The sequence below is a fragment of the Neomonachus schauinslandi genome, chromosome 11 (genome assembly GCF_002201575.2).
Source record: "Neomonachus schauinslandi chromosome 11, ASM220157v2, whole genome shotgun sequence".
In the NCBI taxonomy this organism is placed as follows: domain Eukaryota; kingdom Metazoa; phylum Chordata; class Mammalia; order Carnivora; family Phocidae; genus Neomonachus; species Neomonachus schauinslandi.
In genome coordinates, this window is record NC_058413.1 from 44,766,193 (window position 1) to 44,786,932 (window position 20,740).

Below are 20,740 nucleotides of genomic sequence, written 5' to 3' on the forward strand. Positions count from 1 at the left end.
AACCCACAAAGCTCATGAGTCCATTTTGTTTTGTTTTAAAAATACCATCAAGGGGGAAAAAAATAGTATCAAAGGCCACAACATCCCACCCTATCCCTCATTTAGTCCGTACGGCTCAGAAAGTGACCAGATTAACTAACCCGTCTCCAGAGCCACCTCTTTCTCATTTTCAGGGTAAATCCTGGTAACAGTTCAGACCAGCCCATCAGCGCTGTGATGTATTGAATGCTCGATAGTAGTTAATGACCATAATGACGTTAATAGTAAGAGATGATGATGAAGGTAAGAGCTGCTTTTTGTGGAGTCCTGGCAGTGCGCCAGGCACTGTGCTTGGGATCTGACCAACTTCCCCTCCCATGATCCACGTGACAACCATACAAGGCAAATACCCTTTTGACCCCATTTTACAGATGATGTAACTGAGGTTCCGAGCAGTTGTACAACAGAGCTACATGGCAGAGCCAGTACTAAAAGAAAACAAAACAAAACAAATCACTTAGGTCTTGTTGATTCCTAAACTCCTAAAACCCATGTTCTTAATTAGGAATATTTTTTTAAATTGTGGCAAAATATATACAACTTAAAATTTATCATCCCAATCATTTGTGTGTATAAGGTTCAGTAGTAAGTGCATTCACATTGCTGTGCAACTGATCTCCAGAAATCTTTTCATCCGGCAGAATTGAAACACTATACCCATTGAACTCTAACTCCCTACGGCCTCCCTTCCCCCAGCCCCTGAGCCACCCTTCCACTTTCTGTCTCATGAGTTTATCCACTCCAGGGACCTCATATGAGTGGAATCAGACGGTATTTTTTTTTTCTGTGACTGGCTTATTTCACTTAGTGTAATGTCCTCAGGACTCATCCATGTTGTAGCATGTGTCTGAATTTCTTTGCTCTTTCATATTGAATAATATTGCATTGTATGTATGCGCCACATTCTGTTGCCATTGGTTGGTGGGCACTTGGGTTGCGTCTACCTCTTAGCTATTGTAAATAATGCTGCTATGAATGTGGATGTGCACATATATCTTAGAGTCCCTGATTTCAGTTCTTTGGGGTATAAACCGAGAAATGGAATTGCTGGATCATATTGTAATTCTGTTTGTAATTTTTTGAGGAACTTTCATACTGTTTCCCATAGCAGCTGCCCTATGTACATTCCCACCAGTGGAGCATGAGGCGGGACACTTTTTTTGCCTCTTGGTTTCCGTGACCGTAGGCGCTAGGGGACCCAAGGGCCCGATGTGAGCTGAAAGGCTGGACAAAAATCCCTGGGCTCTGCTGCCCTTGGCCAAGACACTGCCTTCCCAGCAGCAGCCCCAGCGGCTGCCTCTGCCATATGGCAGCCACAGCTTCAAGGGGTGTCTTTGAGGTGTATCTGCCACCACTCCCCAGAGGTCCTCACCCTCGCCCCAGCCTCTCACCCCAGGCGGGTTGTATGCAGCCTCAGGCTACATCTTGGAGATTCCGCTCTAGGATCCAAAGATGTGATTTTCTTGACCATTTGCAACCTGTGACCTCTTCACACCCTCCTTTATAAGACCCCCCCCACACACACACCATGGTCTCCTAAAAGAATCATGGAGGCATTCAGAGGCCTCCCACTTTCCTGTCGGGGTCTCAGGTGGGGGCTCTGACTTCCAGGAAGGAGGCTTGGTGGCGGTGGTGATAGTGTTTTAATTCCCACTGGTGTAGGGAGGGCTTCCTGGAAGGAGGCCTTGGTCAAGCCCTGTCCCCTCTGGCTCACAGGTAGGGCCAGTGGAAGGGACTTGGGTGAGGATGGGGACTCACCATCACGCCCCACAGCTGATGAGCTCCTCTGGTCTCCCTGTCGGGCAGGAGCGCCTGCTCGCCGTGCCACGTCCGGCAGACTGTAGGGAAAATGACTGGGGATGGGGTCGCGGAAATGTTTGCACAGACCTCCTGGCTCCGTCTAGCGCTGCTGTCAGTTTCATTTTTCACCTCCATAAATGTTGGCCTTTTGAATCAAAAGATGTATTTCTGATTAAGTCAAGAACGTTTACAGCCGTGATTCCAGGTGCTTTGGAAGAGGTTATCACAACCCGCCCACCTCTCATTACCTTCCTGTCCTCTATATCGAGTCATTAAACACCCCTGCCCCCCGCAAAATGAAAAACCAAAATCACCAAAGGACAACTCCGTGGCAGTGAGCGCTGGAATCTTTCCTTCCTGGGGAATGCACAGCCCCCTGGGGTCACGGGAAGAAGAGGGCAGAGGAGGGTGTTCAGGAAGCCGTGGAATCTCTTACCCATTTTCTTTTTTTTTTTTTTTTAAAGATTTTATTTATTTATTTGAGAGAGAGAGAATGAGAGAGAGCACATGAGAGGGGGGAGGGTCAGAGGGAGAAGCAGACTCCCTGCCGAGCAGGGAGCCCGATGCGGGACTCGATCCAGGGACTCCAGGATCATGACCTGAGCCGAAGGCAGTCGCTTAACCAACTGAGCCACCCAGGCGCCCCTCTCACCCATTTTCTTTAGTTCTTGCCACCCATCGGGTGTGAGACCTGCTGCCCCTGAAGAGGAACATTCTAAAGCCCCGGAGAAAAGCATTTTAAGTGGGTGGCGTGCGCCCGTATCTGAAGAAGTTGGCCACTGGCACATCTCAAACAATGTGATGTGGAAAATATAGCCACAGGGAAACAGCCCGAATTTTCCATGGTCTCATGACTCAGGGCCTCCCTGAAGAGGGAGCAGGCACAGAGGGTAGGGAGAGCCCACTGCCTCCGCCTCGTGAGTAGCGGTCAGGGTGGAAAATGTCGGGGCTGGAGGACAGAGGAGGGCCTGCACGCAGGGCCCCTGGGGCCCCGGGAGGCTCGAGGTGCACGGAGGCCAGCAGCCTCCATCCTTCTCAAGCCCTGGAAGCCGCGGGGTGGAGGTTCAACCCCATGTGCACAAATTTCCTTACCCAGCACCCTTTTGCTTTTTCCGTTGCTTCTGGGCCCCATTTCCCCCCGACAACGTCTATGGGGACCTCCTTCCCCGGAAAGAACACACACTGCACAGCAGAAAGGCCAGTAGTCCTACTCAGTGCCTGCCTGGCAGAGCTGCTCCCCTCCCCCCACCAAGAGCTTTGCTAAGATTTGGAAGGTGAAGGGAAAGAGAATATTCACTGAGCACCTACTATGTGCCTAGTACTGTGTGACCATTTCATATAAGCTCTTTTCCTTAATGCTTACCAAGCCCGCCTAAAACAGGGGTCACTGGCCCTGTTTTAAAGACAAGGAAGCACAGGGGCACCCGGGTGGCTCAGTCAGTTAAGCGTCTGCCTTCGGCTCAGGTCACGATCCCAGAGTCCTAGGATCAAGCCCCGCATTGGGCTCCCTGCTCAGGGGTAAGCCTGCTTCTCCCTGTGCCCCCCTCCCCCCGCTCGTGCATGCGCGCTCTCTCTCAAATAAATGAATAAAATCTTATAAATAAATAAAAATAAATAAAGAAGCACAGAATGACCTGCATGTTAGGGGCAGAGCTGAGATTTGGAAATAAGTCCGTTTTTCTCCAAAGCCCAGCCTCCTCCCATACAACACTATGCTTCAGAAGGGTTAGATGGGCGGCCACTCATAGTGATCGGGTGCCGGGCACCTGCCATGGTAGGTGGCCACACTTAGCACCCTTCATCTTCCCGTGGCCCAGTGATGGTCAGTGGCTTGCCCAGCAAGGAGAAGTGAGGAAGGAAGCAGACCTGGGGAGCTTAGCCTGGGGGCAGTGGGTCCTTCCAGAACCGGGGGCCTGGCTCTCAGCTTGGCTGGACTCCTCGGGGCTGGCGCCTCATTGAGGATGGGTGGCTCCCGGGTGTCTGGGGCAGGAAACGTGGGTGTTCCGGGACCACCGTCCATGGGCCACTGCACACAGCTACGGCTTTCCCTCTCCCCGGCCATCCCACCCAAGGGAAGCACCAGAAGACGTGGCCACTTGTTGGCAAGAGGAGACCAAAGCATGTGTTTTTCCACACCTGAAACATATTAAGGTCTTTTCCAGGCTCATTAACATAAATGGTTCAACTTGGAAGGTTGAACAATCCCACAAGCCCCTTTTGCAGCCCTCGTGGTGGTAGAGCTTTGTGGGTAGTGTCGGGAGGAGAGAGGATGATCGCTAAGGGCAGGAAAGAGGCCAGGACTGTGGGGTTTGGAAGGGCGTTCAAGGCCCAGGGTGAATGCCAGGCTGGCTCCCCCATCCAGCAGCCTGGCAGAGGGCTGGGGAAGTGACTTTTTTTCTGCACGGGGGAAACAACTTTGTGTTTGTTTCATGTTGCTTTAGATTTTCTTTCTTTCCCGTTTTTTTTTTTTTAAGTTGAAGGAATTCTTTGAGATGTAGTTTTAAAAGAGGGCACAAGATTGGAGGCGCCAAAGCAGTGGTTTTTAACCTTGGATATGCACGAGAATCACCTCCTTAACCTGGTTAGAACTCGTGGAAAAGAAATCCGTATTTGTCTTCACTAACTTTGAAATTCAAGTGGCGCTTTCTCCAATCTTGAGTGTAGCCAACAAAGCACAGTGTTCTTAGCGGTGCTTTTTTTTTTTTTTTTTAAGATTTTATTTATTCATTTGACAGAGAGAACAAGCAGAGGGAGCAGCAGAGGGAGAGAGAGAGAAGCAGGCTCTCCGCTGAGCAGGGAGCCCAACGTGGGGCTCGATCTGAAGGCAAATGCTTAACCAACTGAGCCACCCAGGCGCCCCTTAGCGGTCCTTTTGTTACCAATACCAATCTCCCATTCTCCTACTGCTGCAGGTGTCTTGAAATAGCACCTGCACTCATCACTGCTTAGGAATTAAGGTCGTCGTCAGGCCTGCTGGTAGGTCTCACTAAGGAGCGTGTTTGTAAAGAAGCTCATACCACTGCATCTCAAAGTACTTGGGTAATTGTGTTTCAGTCTTTTTTCTTTGTAATCTTGTGTGTTTTCCTCTGTTCATCTAAATGCATTATTCTGAGCCGGGTTCCATAGGCTTCATTTAGCTGCCGTAGGAGTCCATGGCACAAAAAAGGTGACGACCCCCTGTTTTTTGTTTGTTTGGGTTTTTTTTTTTAGAGAAAGAGCATGAGCAGGGGGACTGGCAGGGGGAGAGGGAGAAGCAGACTCCCCGCCAAGCAGGAAGCCTGATATGGGGCTCGATCCCAGGACCCCAAGATCATGACCTGAGCTGAAGGCAGATGCCCAACTGAGCCACCCAGGCGCCCCCCCACCCCTGTTTTGAAAAAGGCCAGTGCCCACACTGGGGCCTCTGAGTCATTTGGATTTAGATGTGACCTCACAGGAAGAGGGGTTGTTGAAGGGGACCCATCTGTTGCATTTTCCGAGTGGAATCCCCACCATTGTAGATGGGACTTGATACCCCTCCCCCAGAGTAATGCCAGCCTCCATTCAGGTGGCTTGAATCCTAAAGACCATGAAGACCCATTCGCAGGACCCTGAAGTTTGAACAAACCCTGGTCGCCAGCATTGTGGGGGCTCTTGAAAATGCAGGGGTTGGGGTCCATCTCAGATGGAGGGGTGTGCAGGTGCTCCCAGGTCGCTGTTGTCACCTGTGTGGCCCAGATGGGAAGGAAGCCTGCAGACTCCTGCTGCTCAGGACTCCGGCAGAGGTCAACCTCCCTCCGGGAAGGCTGGAGGCCTTGGTCGCCGCTCGCCAGGTGAACTGCCTCCTGAAGTACCTCCTGACCTCCGTCTCCCTCTGAGGCCTGTTTCACTGAAGGCTCAGCTCGAGCATATAGAAAAGAGGTCCAGCTGGGGAACTTCAGTATGTCAGGAAGATCACCGTACTGTAGTTTCCCAGAGAAGACCTCACCTGCCCCACTGAAGACTCCAGCCCCACACCTTTGGGATGGATAAGAAGAGAAGAAAGCTGGGCTAGTCTTCACCACCCCACGGTTCTCTCCAGTACATGGGCCTAGGGGCCGAGTCTCAGAACACCAGGCTCTGAGAAACTAGATCTTGTCTAGGCACCATCTCCAAGGGCTAAGAGTAAAAAGGGACATGACACAGTATTTTCCTCCCAAGGCAAAGGAAAATCATTATGAAGAGATTGGGCTGGGCTGAGTCAGCTCACTGACTCATATGAAAAGAGTAAACAAGATACCAACTGAGTAAATACTGTGAAACTCTGTCCATCCCCGATGACGGAGGAAGAGTTGTGCACGTAACCGAGATGTCCCTGAGCAGTAGGAACACTCTCAGAACCGAGTCAGCTGTAATTACTGAAAAGCATAGCAGATCCCTGCACCCTGCCCTGAAACCTGCCCTAGGCCTCCTCTTCATTTCCTGCGTTGTTCTTCCCCTCGAACGAGTGAAGGGGTCACACAACCGATCACACGAACAATACCAGGGTTAGTGAGCGCAGGTACCTGATGGGAATGTGGCTAAGTTTAAACCTATTAATTGCTTTGTGGGAAGCAAGGTGATTTCATTAGGGGCTGTATAAGATTTCTGAGGGTGAGGACACACAGTGACGGCTACCCCACAAGGCCCCGACTGGATCCCGCCCTGGGCATGTGGAGCATCATCCTGCTCTGCAACCCGAGGCTCTGGCTGTGGTCCCCTCTCGTCACACAAGTGTAAAGGCCCAAGACACTGCTGCCCAGGCAACAACTCTGCTGTCCTCCCAGGCTGAACGCTATTTGTCCGGGGCAGATGCCAGCACCAAGGGGAGCTCCCATTCTGGTTGCGTGTGTCACAAAAAGTGGCCGAGGACTGGAGGCACAGGGAGGCCGCCTGGGAGCCAGACAGCTGCATCAGTTCAGAACTAGAAAAGGAGGAAGAGGAAGGTGATGGAGATTTGCCTGAGGGAGCTGAGTTTGTTCAAGAGAGGCCAGGAGGGGTAAAGCAGCTGCAGCCCTTCAGACCAGTGGTGAAAAGCTTGTGAGAAACAGGAACCATGACCCGCCTTCCCATAGGCATTCCTGTCATGGCTTCCTGGAGCCGTCTCCCAGGAGACCTACTTGGGATATCCCCAATCCATCTCCCCCCCCCCCCCCAGGAGGGCTGGCACAATTCTGTATCTCCTTCCAGGGCCCTGACACATCATAGTTCAAGGAGCGCTCTTGGCTCCTCAGACACAGCATGGCTCTGGAGGACCCACCATCACCACCCAGATGTTCCTTCTGACACCCACCATTCATTGTCCAGAACATTTGTTTTAAAAGACAAAAAGCATAAAGACCCTCACCATGGACCTCTCTTCCAGCACCAGGGGGTCAAGACTAGGATTGGAGGTTGGCCTCTTCCTTGGAGACTGATCAGGACCACAGGGGCACCCCCAGCAGCCAACCCCAGAGACTCAACATCAACACGGATTGGTATTTTATGAAAAATCACTTGAATTCCTAGAAATGCTAGCTCTGCTGGACTTTTAAACGGTGAGTGGAGTCATCCGGCCAAGGAAAATGACATCAAACTTGCTTGGCCTGGAGGGCAGCCAACGGCCGCAGAGGCTGTAGAGTGGCCGAGGCCAGAGAGGGCCAAAGTGGAGATGAAAGAGCCATACCATCAGCCACCAAGCTCTACGGCGAGGAAGTAGAGGGATGTGGAATTGGCCGCCTCACTCTGAATGGCGGCTTGAGATCGTTAAGGACCCACAACCGGCCGTGCTTCTTTGTGGTCTACCCCCCTACAACCTGAATCTTGGCTTTTGCACGGTGGGTCTTGACAAGTCTTACAAACCTCCATTGGTCCTTTGAGGCCAAATGCCTTCCTCTCTTGACCTGACTTTTACTGGGGTGGATACGGAGGGCTAGGGCCACCAAGGACACAGTGCTAGCTGTCACGGGGAGAGTCAGGGAGGGCTTCATTGAGGAGGAGACATTCATGCTGCTCCTTAAAGATGAATCAGTGAGGGCATTCTAGAAGTAGGGACTGAGATTGGATCTTAGGGGGGTGGTGAGGAACCCCAACAGGAAAGCAGGTTGGGAACTGACCTCATAGGCTGACCTGAACTTATAGGCTCTGTACGCCATGCAGAGTTTGGACTTAGATCATGGTTGGCAGGGAAGGTGGAAAGAGAGTGAGTTGCAAGGTAGAGTGTCCTCAGGGTGACTGAGGGGGACTCAGATCATTCGTGAATTTGCTAGAATCCAGTTCACCTGAGCCCTGTAGATCCAGAGACTGGGCATTCTTGGCCCTCTTGCCAACTATATCCAGACCTCACTGATGCGTAAACCAAAAATCGAGGTTATTAATTTGCAAGAGTGAGGAGCACCTCTTTCCAGTGACAGAAATGTTGAGACCCCATCCAGGACACCCTCTATCTGGTGCTAAGGTCCTGGGGAGCCAGGTTGGTGGTCTGAAGCTTGCTGGGGAAGAATGCAAACCACAGGAGGTGGATATTGTGTAGGGCAATTTATGGGTTCTAGGCTTTGCCTGCTGCAGCCGGAGTAGGGAGCTCCCCACTGCGTGAAGCCCAGGTCACTGGGGGACACGCCTGCTTTCTGACTCACTCCCCGCTTGTCACATTATTTTATTATGCTTGCGTCACGGATGCCGTCTGGCCGTTCCCGGGCCTGGAGGGCCTCCTGTCTCCTCCGTTAGGTGTTGATTGGATTAGTCTGACCTCAGCTTTCTCGAGGGCCCCGCGGCTGGAGCAGCTTTCAGAACAACTATGATTAGGGACGTGCGTCATCAAGGTCTGTGTCTTAGGAAGACAATTTAGGCTGCCGCAGGAGCCCGGCAGAGAGGCTGGTGACCAGCCTCTTTGCTACCCCAGTGGTGCCAAGAGTGAGGTGTGACCTCAGCGGGTGGGGGGTGCGGCTGGTTCTCTGGAGGACCCACTATCACCACCCAGACGTTCCTTCTGACATCTGCCATTCATTGCCCAGAACATTTGTTTTAAAAGAAAGCATAAAGACCCTCGCCATGGACCTCTCTTCCAGCACAGGGGGTCAAGACTAGGATTGGGGGGTGGCCTAGAAATGCTAGCTCTGCTGGTGCTAAGGTCCTGGGAGTCTGAGAGGGAGCCCCTCTCTCCCAATGTCCAGGCACTCGCAGGAGCAGGGCAAGCATAGAGACCTCTCGGGGCAGGAGCCTCAAGGAGCGAAGCCGGCTTTGTTTCTCCCCGGCATTCAGCCTCTCCTCCTGGGATCCGGTCCGGATTCAGTTCCTGGGAACCTGGCAAGCCCCTGGCTCTCTGCCCGTTACTGGCAGCATTAGAGTCCCCAGTGGGACCTCGGCCTGGCCCGAGGGGGCCGCGTGCCGGGGCTGCAGCCACCACGGGCCTGAACAGAAATAGCAGTCCTAAGAGAGGTGGCTCCGGAGAGGCCCCGCTCAGCCCGGCCTCCACTTCCCGGACCTGGGGGCCATGGGGCCCCCTCGGGGTGGAACGCACAAGGAGAGGTGGGCTGTACTCCCCCGTGGATGGGAGAAGACTGAGCAGCCAGGGAAGCTGATTTGTGCCTTTCCTGATACTGGGGATTCTGTCCCTCTTCTGTTGCTGCTCTTCTTACGCCTCTGGGAAATGCTCGTGGGCAGAGGGCAGGGCCGGCTGGGAAGGCCAAGGCCCCACAGGAAGGCCCCGGGCAGGTTTCTGGATCGTGGCTCCCACTGGCCATCTGACCTTGCAAGGAGCCAGCAGGTCTGGGTTCATAGCCCAGCTCTGTTGCTCAAGAACCGTGTGACTTGGGGCAAGTTACTTGAGGTTTCTGTTCTTCTGTTTCCTCGTCTATGAAATAGAAAGGAATAATAATAGTGCCTCTCTCGATGGACTGTTGTGAAGATTACAGAAATTAGTGCTTAGGTGTAGGACAGCTCTGGCAGGCAGGGAACGGAACATAGCTTTGACTGTTTGGATTGTTGTGTTATTATAATCACTCTCATCCTAGGGAATCCGGAGGCCTTTCCTCCCAGTACAGAAGCTGTGCCTGCACACGGGGCCCCTGGTGTTCTTCTGCTCCCAGCCGAGGGCCCAGAGTCTACAGTGGGCTCCCTGGGGTCCTTGTTGGCTTGTCTTCATGGGTATCTCTGTGGTCACTGGTCCTTCCTCTTGAACCTCCTCCTGCCCAAGGCCACTCTCGCTCTCTGTCTTCCAAGCAACACTCCTGTTGAATCTTGCTGATAGGTTTGGCAGATAAAACACAAGATGCCTTGTATCATACTAAACTAATTTTTAATATAAGTCTGTCCCATGCACTGTTTGGGCCATACTCTACTAAAATATTACTCATTTATCTGAAATTCAGATTTCACTGGGCATCCTGTATTTTTAGTTGCTAACTGCAGCAGTCCTGCTGTGAGGCCCCAAAACTCAGGGGTCTCATGCAAGTCCGAACAAGGAGTCAGTGTGGAGGGCAGGGGTCAGGACTGGGTCCTTTCTTCATGCTGGGAGCCTGGAGATGCTCTGATACTGGGTGTTGACATTGTTGGTGCTCTGGGCCCCACTCCTGGCAGGCTCCTGATGACTGGAGCAGCACGTGTCTTGTGCAGACGGCGCGCTGTGTCCTAGGTGTGTTTGGCAAAGGTCAGACCCAGGCCAGGCCCAGTGGTTCCACTCCATTGTCTGCGGGGGAAATGGGGGGTGCAGGCTGTGTAGACACCAAGACCCCAGAAACGGTGGGGGCTGGAAAGGGCTCCCTGGACTGTTTTTTTTTTTTTTTTTTTTTTTAAAATTTTTTCCATTCATTTGACAGAGAGAGACAGCAAGAGAGTGAGCACAAGCAGGGGGAGTGAGAGAGGGAGAAGCAGGCCTCCCGCCGAGCGGGGAGCCCGATGCGGGGCTCGATCCCAGGACTCTGGGATCGTGACCTGAGCCGAAGGCAGATGCTTAACGACTGAGCCACCCAGGCGCCCCTGCACTGTTTCTAACAGAGGTGGGGCAACAGTGCTTATTCGGTTAGGGAGGACTCAGGCACATGGGGAAATTTCCTTTGGAATTAAATACAGGCATGACTTTGACAGGGGAAACCTCACTCAGGCCTAAAGAATGTGTTGGAAAGTTCTGAGCGTGGGGCTGGCTGGCTTTTTAGGCTGGCAGCAGGACAGGATCCCTGGAGGAGGAAATAGGCTTTTGTCTGGAACACCCCGTCTCCAGCCCTGAAGACATTCGGTGGTGTGAAGGCTGGTGCAGGGAGGAGGCTGCCAGAGGCCCGGTCGGGGGGGGGGGGTGGGGAAGGGACAGAGGGGGACAGGAGGAGAGCAAGAACTCCAGGACTATTTCCCAAAGGCTCCATGGCACCAAAGGGTCAGGAGTGGGTGTTCTCCATACCTGGTGTGCCAGCCCAGCTGGGGAGGCACGCTCCTCTTCCCTGGCCTGGGTGACCTGGGGAAGGAAGAATTGGCGGGAAGGGACGCAGGGGACCCAAGCTGCTGCAGACATTGGAACTTCAGGATAAGAATAGCTAGCATCAGCTCCTGGCTCCTGCTTGGGTTTTTCCATAGGGCAAGCTCTGCTTCGTGGTCGGGCCAGAACTCCTGGTGAGGTTTGGGGCCCCCACCTGTCCTGAGCTGGCTGAAAGTTTCCAGTGCAGGATCCAGGGAGGGGGGGGAGTGCCCTGCCGTGTTCGAGACAAATGTGCATTTTACACATTCCTGCAACTGGCCTGGTTTTAAGGTCAAACAAAGGCTGAGGAAGGGGAAAAGCTGACTTGGAAATCCCTTGGAATGAAAGGGCAGCTTCCTGCAGCTTTCTCTCAGCACCTCTCTCCAGCCTCAGGGACCTGCCCTCCTGCAGAAGCAGCACCTGGGCCCCCCACAGGCCTGCACCCCGGGGTCTGACCTGTCTCTGCAGAGCACTAGGTTGGGCTGAGCCCTGGCCTTGCCACTTCCTCCCCATGACCTTGATGAGTGATTTCATCTCATTGCCTTGGTTTCCTTGTCTAGAAAATGGGGCTCCTCTCGTTCGGTTCGGAAGACAGCGAGGATAGATCATGGATGCCAAGGTGCCTAGCACCCACGGACGATTCTGTTGTTTTTCCTCACACTCCTGCTATCCTCCTTGGTCAGATGGCGAGTCCTGGGCTTCCTTGTAGTTTTGCGTGACTGTCCTGCTCCCTCCTTCTGCCAGAGCAGAGGGCTCCGGGGGCAGGAGGCGGTCTTGGGGGCATGGGTGAGGAACCCTGGCTTGACCTGATGATATTCTGGGCCTTTTCAGTAGAAAAGGTATTCCATTAATAGGACGAAATCAGTCGTTAAGCGTCTGCCTTTGGCTCAGGTCATGATCCTGGGGTCCTGGGATCAAGCCCCACATCGTGGTTCCCTGCTCAGCGGGGACCCTGCTTCTCCCTCTCCCTGCCCCTCCCCCTGCTTGTGCGCGCGCTCTCTCTCTGACAAATAAATAAATAAAATCTTTAAAGAAACATAGGACAAAATCCACTGGCACAAGCTTAAGCTCAGAAGGTTGTTCAAGCCTTTCCATGGGCACATTGAAGCTCTTGCAGTGAGGTGAGCACCAGATTGAGGTGCACCCTGGGGGTTAAGTCCTGGGGGCCAGGTGCTGTTCTAAACACAGGTACCTATCATCCCATCCAATCTGTGCAACAACCACAGGAGGTTCTCATTTTACAGATAAGAAGACTGAGGCAGAGAGAGGCTCAGTCATTTGCCCAAGATCACCCAGCTTGTAAGTGAACCCATATTCAAGCCCAGGCATGTGCCCCAAACCTGTGTCTGCCCCTCATGCTTCTCCAGGTTCTCTTGGCGCCAGGGGCCCGTGAGGGGCTGGAGGAAACAGGAGTAAGCCAGCAGTATGGGGAGTGCGGGGACACGGCTGCAGAGGGTGGTGTGGGGGCAGGCACCTCACTGGGGACTGCTCTCCTGGGTGCCCAGGACCTTCTGCGTTGGCAGCCCTCAGTCCTGCGCAAATCAGGACGACATGATTGGGATGGGAATATCTCTGCTCAGGAGGAGCAGGGGGTCAGAGAGTAGCCGCACGTGCAGGAGGGACATTGTTTATCTCACAGACTGTACCGTCTGTCATCCTGGGAGCATTCGGGGGCAGATCCACCCCATGCTCGGGGCCAGGAAATGACCGTCCACCCAAACCTCAATAATAAGAGAATTCGCCTGGGGTACCAGAGCCTAGAACTTTCTGGTTGATGGTGGGCTCAGCCAGGAAACCATGTTCTGGTCCCTGAGGTTCAACATCCTTCACAATGTGCCAATGCGTCCCCACTGGCCTCCGGTCTGTCACCTCAGGGAGAGGCTGATGCTCGGGAACAGGGGCTGAATGTGGTGGAAGATCCAAAACAGAGAAGATGTGGGCCGTCACTTGCCGGGGGCAGGGCTTGTACTTGATTCCTGAGGTAACAAAGCCCCTCAGACTGGACGACTCATGTGTATTCTCTTAACGGTTCTGGAGGCTGGGAGTCCGAAATCAAGGTGTTGGCAGGGTTGGTTGCTTCTGAGAGCCGTGAGGGAAGGGCACGTCCAGGCCTCTCTCCTCGGCTTGTAGATGGCTGTCTTCGCTCTGTCTTCACATCGTCCTTCCTCCATGTGTGCCTGTGTCCAAATTTCCCTTTTATAAGGATACCATGTCCACCCTAATAACCTCATCTTAAATAATTCATCTCAAATAATTCTGTATCCAATAGGGTCACTGAGGTACTGGGGGTTAGGACTTCAGCCTATGAATTTTGAGGCATATAATTCACCCCACACTGGGCATTTGGAAGCAGCAGGTGTGGTGGGAAGAGCAAGCGTTGGCTTGGGGGGACGGTGGTCTGAGGGACTTGGGTTTACATCTTAGCTTCTCAGACTCCCTCAGTGGCCTTGGGCTCTGAGCCTCAGTTTCCTTCTCTGCAGAGTAGAGACTGAGAAGCAGTTCATCTGTTCATTCCTCCTTTATCCTTCTAGTGAATGGCCCCTGTGCGCCAAGCGCGTGCTGGGGGCTATGTAGTGGGCGCTGACCTCACAGGACGCTGTGAGGACCAGGGAACCCACGAGAGCTCAAGCAAGTGCGACACACAGTAGGTGCTCTCTGGGCATCCACTGCTGCCCTCTCCCCTCCAGCTGCAGTGGGCAAAGCTCTGAGAGCGAGCGGGTTTTGGTTGGTGGAGGCCCCCTGGGCCCCCATTCCATGTGTTCTGTCCAGAGCCTTGGGCTTGAGTGGACACTGTGGATGGCCCTGGTCCAGGAGGCGTCCACCCAGGTGACCTCCTCCTTGGGGCCTCACAAGAACGAGACAGCCTGGCGTCCCCAGGGAGTGTGGGCAGTGCCCCTGGCCGGCGCGAGAAAGCCTAGTGTGGCCGCACAAGGGCCACAGAGAAGCCGTGAGCCGCCTGCCCCACACGGATGCTAAGGAAAGCCTGACAGGGCTCATGTGCTGTTTTCTCCCCACTACCCTGGGCTCCTGCCTCCTCTGATAAACTCTGAACTGGAAAATCAAAGATGCAGAACAGCACCATTGCCATTTTCCACTATTTCATGATAGCGTCGAAGCACCAGGGCTGTCTCCAGGCCCAGCATCCTGCCAAAGCTCCAGCCCCAACTCACACAGCCTCTGCACGGAGCCCTGCGGGGCCTCTGGCCAGAGCTTTCTAAATATAGCTCCTTCCTCCTCCAGACAGCAAAGACCAGATCCTCTGAAAGGCTTCCGTCCTGATGGCTAGGCTCTAGGCTGTTAGGCAGACCTCCCCAGCAGGATGGGGAGAGGAGCAGCACAGACAGGGGGTGGCCAGGACTGGGGAGGAGGCCCGAAGCCGGCTCGGAAAGGACACTGAGGCCCCAATGCCCAGGGGCCATGGCCTTGGCCCTGTGTTCCTGCCTTCTGTCCCTGGGGATGTGTGGGGTCTGGGGCCCTGTCCCAGGCAGGCTCTGCTAAGCTGTGACCGAGGGACAGGAGACTAGGCAGTGCTGAAGGAAGAGAAAAATGATGATCTTCTCAGGAGATGGAAAGAGCCTGCCTTCAGGGTTGAACTCCCGACTCCACCTCTAAGCCGGGTGAGGGCAGATCCTTCACGGTACACCTCAGTTCCCCGTCTGGGAGGTGGGGGTGAAAGACCCTGTTGAGGGGATCAGCGAGAACGTGTGCCCAGTGGCAGCCGTGCCAAGGCTGCGTCAGGACGCCATGGGTTGTTGTGTAGCTCTGCAGGACGGGCACTCAGCCTGGCATCTCCTCCCAGGTGACCCCTGGCGGAGGTCTGCACCGGGCTGTGTCTTTAATTTTGCCTTGGTGAGGCATGGGGTCCTCTTCCAGTCCTCATGGCCTCAGAGGTACCCCAAGCACAGAGCCTCCACGGCCCTTTAGATAGGGAAGCAGCCATCCTGTGCCCAGCTGGGTGCTGAGGCCCCTTGAAAACATCAGCCCAAATGGGAGCAGATAAGAAAAGCTGGAACGACTGAATAGAATAAAATCTTGGATTTCTCAGCACCAGGCCTGGCTCTGCGTGGGAGGCACCAACCCATGTCCCCCCAGCCCCCACGTACTCCGTTCTGTTTACAGTGGGAGGACTTGCCCTGCCCCCCAGGTCTCTAACGCCAGGAAGGGTGGGACCTTGTCTCCTGCAATTAAGGTGTTCAGAGGAGACCCCAAACTAACGAGCTTATCATATGGAAAGCCTGGTCGTCCGACAAGGAGAGGCCACTCTGCTCCAGGAACTTCACTCCTATTGTGTGTACGGGCCACAGCCCATTGATCTGACACCCTCTGGATCGAGATAAGTCAGGACTAGATGTGAAATCCCCAAGTGTTGCCAGGGATAGAGACAGAGAGCTGCTGGTGGAGACATCAGCCCCTGTTTAGACTGCCCTTCTGCTGACAAGCTGGTCCCCTGGCAGGGGTGCTCCGTGGGGTAAGGCTTTCTGGTGCTATGGCCACCGTTCACAGGGCACTAACTCAACAGCCCTGTGAAGTCGGTCCTGTTATCACCCTCTTTTTTTTTTTTTTTTTTTTTTTTAAGAGAGAGAGCATGAGCCGGGGTGGGAAGGGGATGGGCAGAGAGAGAAGGAGAGAATCTTAAGCAGGCTCCACGCTAGGCTCGACCCAGGGCTCGATCTCCCATCCCTGAGATCATGACCTGAGCCAAAATCAAGAGTTGGATGCTTAACCGACAAAGCCACGCAGGCATCCCCCACCCTCATTTTCAAAAGGGGTTGAATCAATATATCCGAAGGTCACACAGCTATCAAGTGACAAAACCAGGATTCAAAGTTTATGCTCTTTTGGCCTCTGTGGTTTCTTCACACCTTGGAGTTCCAGGTTTTCCAGTGATGACAGGTCTTAAAGAACATTTCTAGGGGCTCCCGAGCGCACATATCTACAACAAACAGGCTGGCCAATGATCAGGACAAGAGCCCCGGGCTTTCTCCAGGGGAAGTCATGCTGAGCTGACGTTCCAGAGCTCTAGTAGCTAGCAAAAACATGTCAACAGAGGAAACCTAGCGTTTTAGCGTATCGAGACTTTTCAAAGGTGTTTGGCAAGGTTCCGTGCCAAAAATGTTCCCGTACCTAGAAGAAACTGAATTGCTTTGCTGGGGCTTTGCAGGGAATGCTTTGTCATGAGGGGAAGGAAGATATTCCGAAGGATGCATGTGCACTCCTCGTGATGGAGAGTGGTAAATAGCAGTGCCTCGCAGGGATTGATGCTTGTGGGGTCTTAGGGCCTATTTTTTAAAATTTAAGATCTGGAAAAGGAAGCATATAGTGAAAATGCCAAGTCTATAGGATTCTTGGGAAATGAGAAGCCAGATTAATGGAAGGTGTAGGTTTTTTGCCTTGGTTCCCAAAATCTTGCTAATGATCAGCATTTTGTTGGCCTGATTGTCACAGTGCCGTACAAGTGGTTTCATCCATCCCACACCGAACTCTCGTGCGCCCCCTAGACGCCAGGCACCGTGCGGGGCGCAGACGCGGATCACACATAGTTACCCTGCTTTACACAAGTGGGATTCAGTGAGTCTTTCACTTGCTCAATTTACTTACTGAGGTATTGTGAACAGTACAGTGCAAAGAACTACCTCATTCTTTTTCATGTCTGCCCAGTGGCATTTCCCTGGGAAGTGACCACATATCTATTTTATCCGTTCCCTCTTGTTGGGCCTTTGCACTGTTTCTGGATTATAATATAGCAACACTATAGCCTTAAACATCCCTGTACCCCGATATTTGCCCATCTGGACAAGTGTTTCTGAGGATAGTCACCTGGAAGGGAAATTACAGGGTCAGAGGAGATACACATTTAAATTTTTTGTGTGAATACTGATGAATTGCCTGCAAAACGCATCTCATTCCGTTTTAATTACCCCCAAAGCATCTGGCAATGCCTATTTCCTCAAATCCCTACCAACATTGGATATTATGTTCGTTTCCTATTGCTGCTGTAACAACCTACCATAAATTTGGTGGGCGTAAAACAACACAAATTTGTCATCTTACAGTTCCGGAGGTCAGAAGTCTGACACGAGTCTCACCAGGCTGGAATCTGAAATCACAGTGTCAGCAGGACTGCGATCATTCTAGAGGCTCTAGGAGAGATTGTTCTTAGCCCGTGGTCCCCTCCCGTCTTCAAAACCGGCAAAGTCTGGGGGCACCTGGGTGGCTTAGTCGGTTGAGCCTCTGACTCTCGGTTTCGGCTCTGGTCATGATTTCAGGGTCGTGAGATCGAGCCCCATGCCAGGCTCTGCGCTGTGGGGAGTCTGCTTGAGATTCTCCCTCTTCCCCCCCCACCTCTCCCCCCACTCAAGCGCATGCTCTCTCTCTCTCTCTCAAATCTTAAAAACTCAGCGAAGTCTGGAGTCTCTCTCACCTGGTGTTACTCTGACACTCTTCTGCCCCCCTCCCATTTTCAGAGCCCCTTACAATTACCTTGGGCTCGCCTGGATAATGAGGATTCTCTCCTTATCAGGTCAGCTGACTAGCATCCTGAATTCCACCTGTGACCTGAATGTCCCCTTACCTCGTAGCCTCACGCGTGCACAGGTTCCAGGGAGTCGAATGTGGACCTTTTGGGAGCAGGGCATTTCTCTGCCTACTGCAGATACTATCAGCCTTTTTAGTGGTGTCCACTCTAAGTGAAAACATGGTATCCTGCTCTTCTAAGTTGCATTTTGTCAATTACTTGTGAGGTAAAACATCTTTTTCTATGTGAGGAGGCGGAATGGTTTCTATTATCGTAAGTTGTCTGTTCGCATCTTTTGTCTCCTTTTCTATTTGCCTTTTTGTTGTTGTTGTTGGTTTCAATTGAGTTATAAATTTTTGAGAGCAAGGACTTTTTTTTTTTAAAGATTTTATGTATTTATTTGACAGAGACACAGCGAGAGAGGGAACACAAGCAGGGGGAGTGGGAGAGGGAGAAGCGGGCTTCCCGCCGAGCAGGGAGCCCGATGCGGGGCTCAATCCCAGGAGGCTGTGATCACGACCTGAGCCGAAGGCAGATGCTTAATGACTGAGCCACCCAGGCGCCCCAAGGGCAAGGACTTTTTCACATTCATGTTTACATCTGAGTGCCTGCAGATAGGGCCCGATTCAGAGAAGCTCCGCAGAGCCCGTTGGCCCTCCCTCCATCACTCCCACCCCATTCTCTTGCTCTTCTGCTTCGGAAGAAGTGTCTGGGCCTGGACGCTTCCAGCCGAACTGGCCGAGTTGAGTGTGTCTAGAGAGCGTGATGGTCTGGTGGCTTACTTCCTGCACCGTGGACTTCTCAAGCCATGATGGGCTCTGGGGTCAAACAGCCTGAGGGCGCAGCCCTCCGCCCCTGGCCCAGCCCTTCCGGCGGTCATGCTGGCATTTTCGGGTTGCCCGTATGGGAAGAGGACAAGCATTGACCCTTCCTTTTGCGAGGAAGGGCCCCTCTCGCCAAGCTGCCCCACCTTGCCATGCTGAGGCCCTGACAAGACCCACCACCGATGACCCAGCATGGTGCAGCCTCCGGGGGGGCTCGACACCCCCGATCTGCCTCGTGACTCCGACCGACAGGCAGCAGGGAGAGATTACTTTCCCCTGTCACTGACCTAGAAATGGAGGCTCAGAGAGGTTCCCCAACATGGTATGGCTAGTTTGGGGTACGGGCAACTCTTCCCAACACCGGCCCTCTCCGTGGCCTCCCTCTCTCCATTCTCCAGCCCCACGGGCTGGCAGCCCCGAGAAGGCACCTGGGCCGCAGCGCCCATGGCAGCCACACCCCTCCGCCCTTGGGAAGCTAGAAGCTGCCTTGGCCTGCCGGACCCGGACCTGGACCCGAACCCGGACCCAGGACTCTAAGGAGGGGGCCACACGACGCCCTCTGCAGCCCTTTCCTTCCTGGTCAACAGCCTGGGCTCCGCCTCCTCCTGTGCCACCGCCCTGGGGCTGGAACTCATTACTCTTTTATTAAATCCATCTGCTCTGCTTGGAGACGGCCCCGCGTCTCGGCGCTCCCCGCCCTGGATGTGTGGCGGGGGGCTGCACACAGATGACATTGTGTGAACTGGGACGGCATCCTGGAGGGCAGACGCCCAGGCGTGCTGTGGGGGCGAGGGCCCCGCCCAGCCTGGAGGGTGCGGACGCTAAGCCGCAGGAGCTAACTGGGCTCTGGAGGGAGGGGGGTCTGGAGCCCCTTCTGCAGCCCCCAGAGCCTGCGGGGCCTGGGATGCAGGGGGGCTTTGCGCTTGCAGGGCACCGCGGGCTCGCTGCCTGGCCTTCCACTGATGAAGCCGCTCCCTCCCTCTCCGCAGGAGTGCATCATCGACGAGGACTGTGGGCCCACCAGGTATTGCCAGTTTGCCAGCTTCGAGTACACCTGCCAGCCTTGCCGGGACCAGCAGACCGTGAGTGCGCCCAGAGGCCTCTGTGGCTGCAGCATGGGGGCCATGGGGGCTGGGCTGGGTCCCAGAGAGGAGGACCTGGGGGGGAAGGCCGGCAGCCCCATGGTTCTCAGTTGGGCTTCTGGAAGCCTTCAGTGGGCTTAACCATGGCCATGCTGAGAAGAGCCTCTCTATGATGCCCAGCGTGGGGGCTGACTCCTGGAGGGACTAGGAAGCCACGTGCAGACCCGCCGCGTGGTCCCTGGCTCCACTGTCTGCCTCGTGGGTGACAGAGGGAGAGAGGGAAGACAGAGCCCCACACCTGCCCCTTCCCCTGGGGCAGACCCGTCCCCAGGCTGTAACACTACTGCAGCCCCACCCCCACCCTCCAGATCTTTCTCCCGATCCGCCCAGAGAAGGCAGAAGGAGGCCAGGAGGAGGGAGGCAGAGTGCGTAGACATTTCACAAAGAAGCACGAAGCCCGGGAAGCGGAAACTCCCTCCACCCAACAGCTGTTTTGGACAAAGCCATATGGGCTCATTGGCTTCTCTTGTCCTTTTTCATGATTAAGACAGTAACACAGCACGATGACAAGTGTGGGAAGTGGAGGGCTTCTTACTCCCCTGTCGGTGCCGTCCGTGGTCAGGCAACTGCAGGTGTCCCTCGCGCCTGCCGTGTCTGCGCCCGACCGCGGGGTCCCAGGCTGTTGTGCCCACTCCCAGCGGCGGCACCCACGGGCCCTCCCCATCCACCAGGCCTCCGGGTTGGGCCTTGAGTTGGCTCTCAGGATCCGGCTGCTGCCTGCCTCTGTGGGCCAGAAGCCACCTTCCGTCCTGACTACGGAGCTAACAGAAAGGAGCCAAGGCACAAGCCTGTGGGGGAAACTCGGGACACACTGCGTCCTTTGCAAAATCTCAAGTTGCCTAGGAAGACCCAGATACAGGACTCGCGTCAGGTGCCACTTTCCCAGTGTCCAGACGCCTCCCATCTCCCATCTCTGCCCCCTGCCTTCCACTGAAAGCCCCACAAACCAAGACCTCAGCAGTTGCCCCCCACACCCCACTTGCCCCCTCGCCCAGGGTGA

The 20,740-nt window shown here is 54.2% G+C and overlaps 1 protein-coding gene across 1 annotated transcript in view; it reads left to right on the forward strand.

The window, feature by feature from the left end:
* The window catches only part of DKK3 (dickkopf WNT signaling pathway inhibitor 3), a 44,229-nt gene that overhangs the window by 19,545 nt on the left and 3,944 nt on the right, over positions 1-20,740 (forward strand). The window contains exon 5 of the mRNA XM_021685306.2: positions 19,588-19,680. Within this exon, the coding sequence (XP_021540981.1) occupies positions 19,588-19,680 (93 nt within the window). The remainder of the gene's footprint in view (positions 1-19,587; positions 19,681-20,740) is intronic.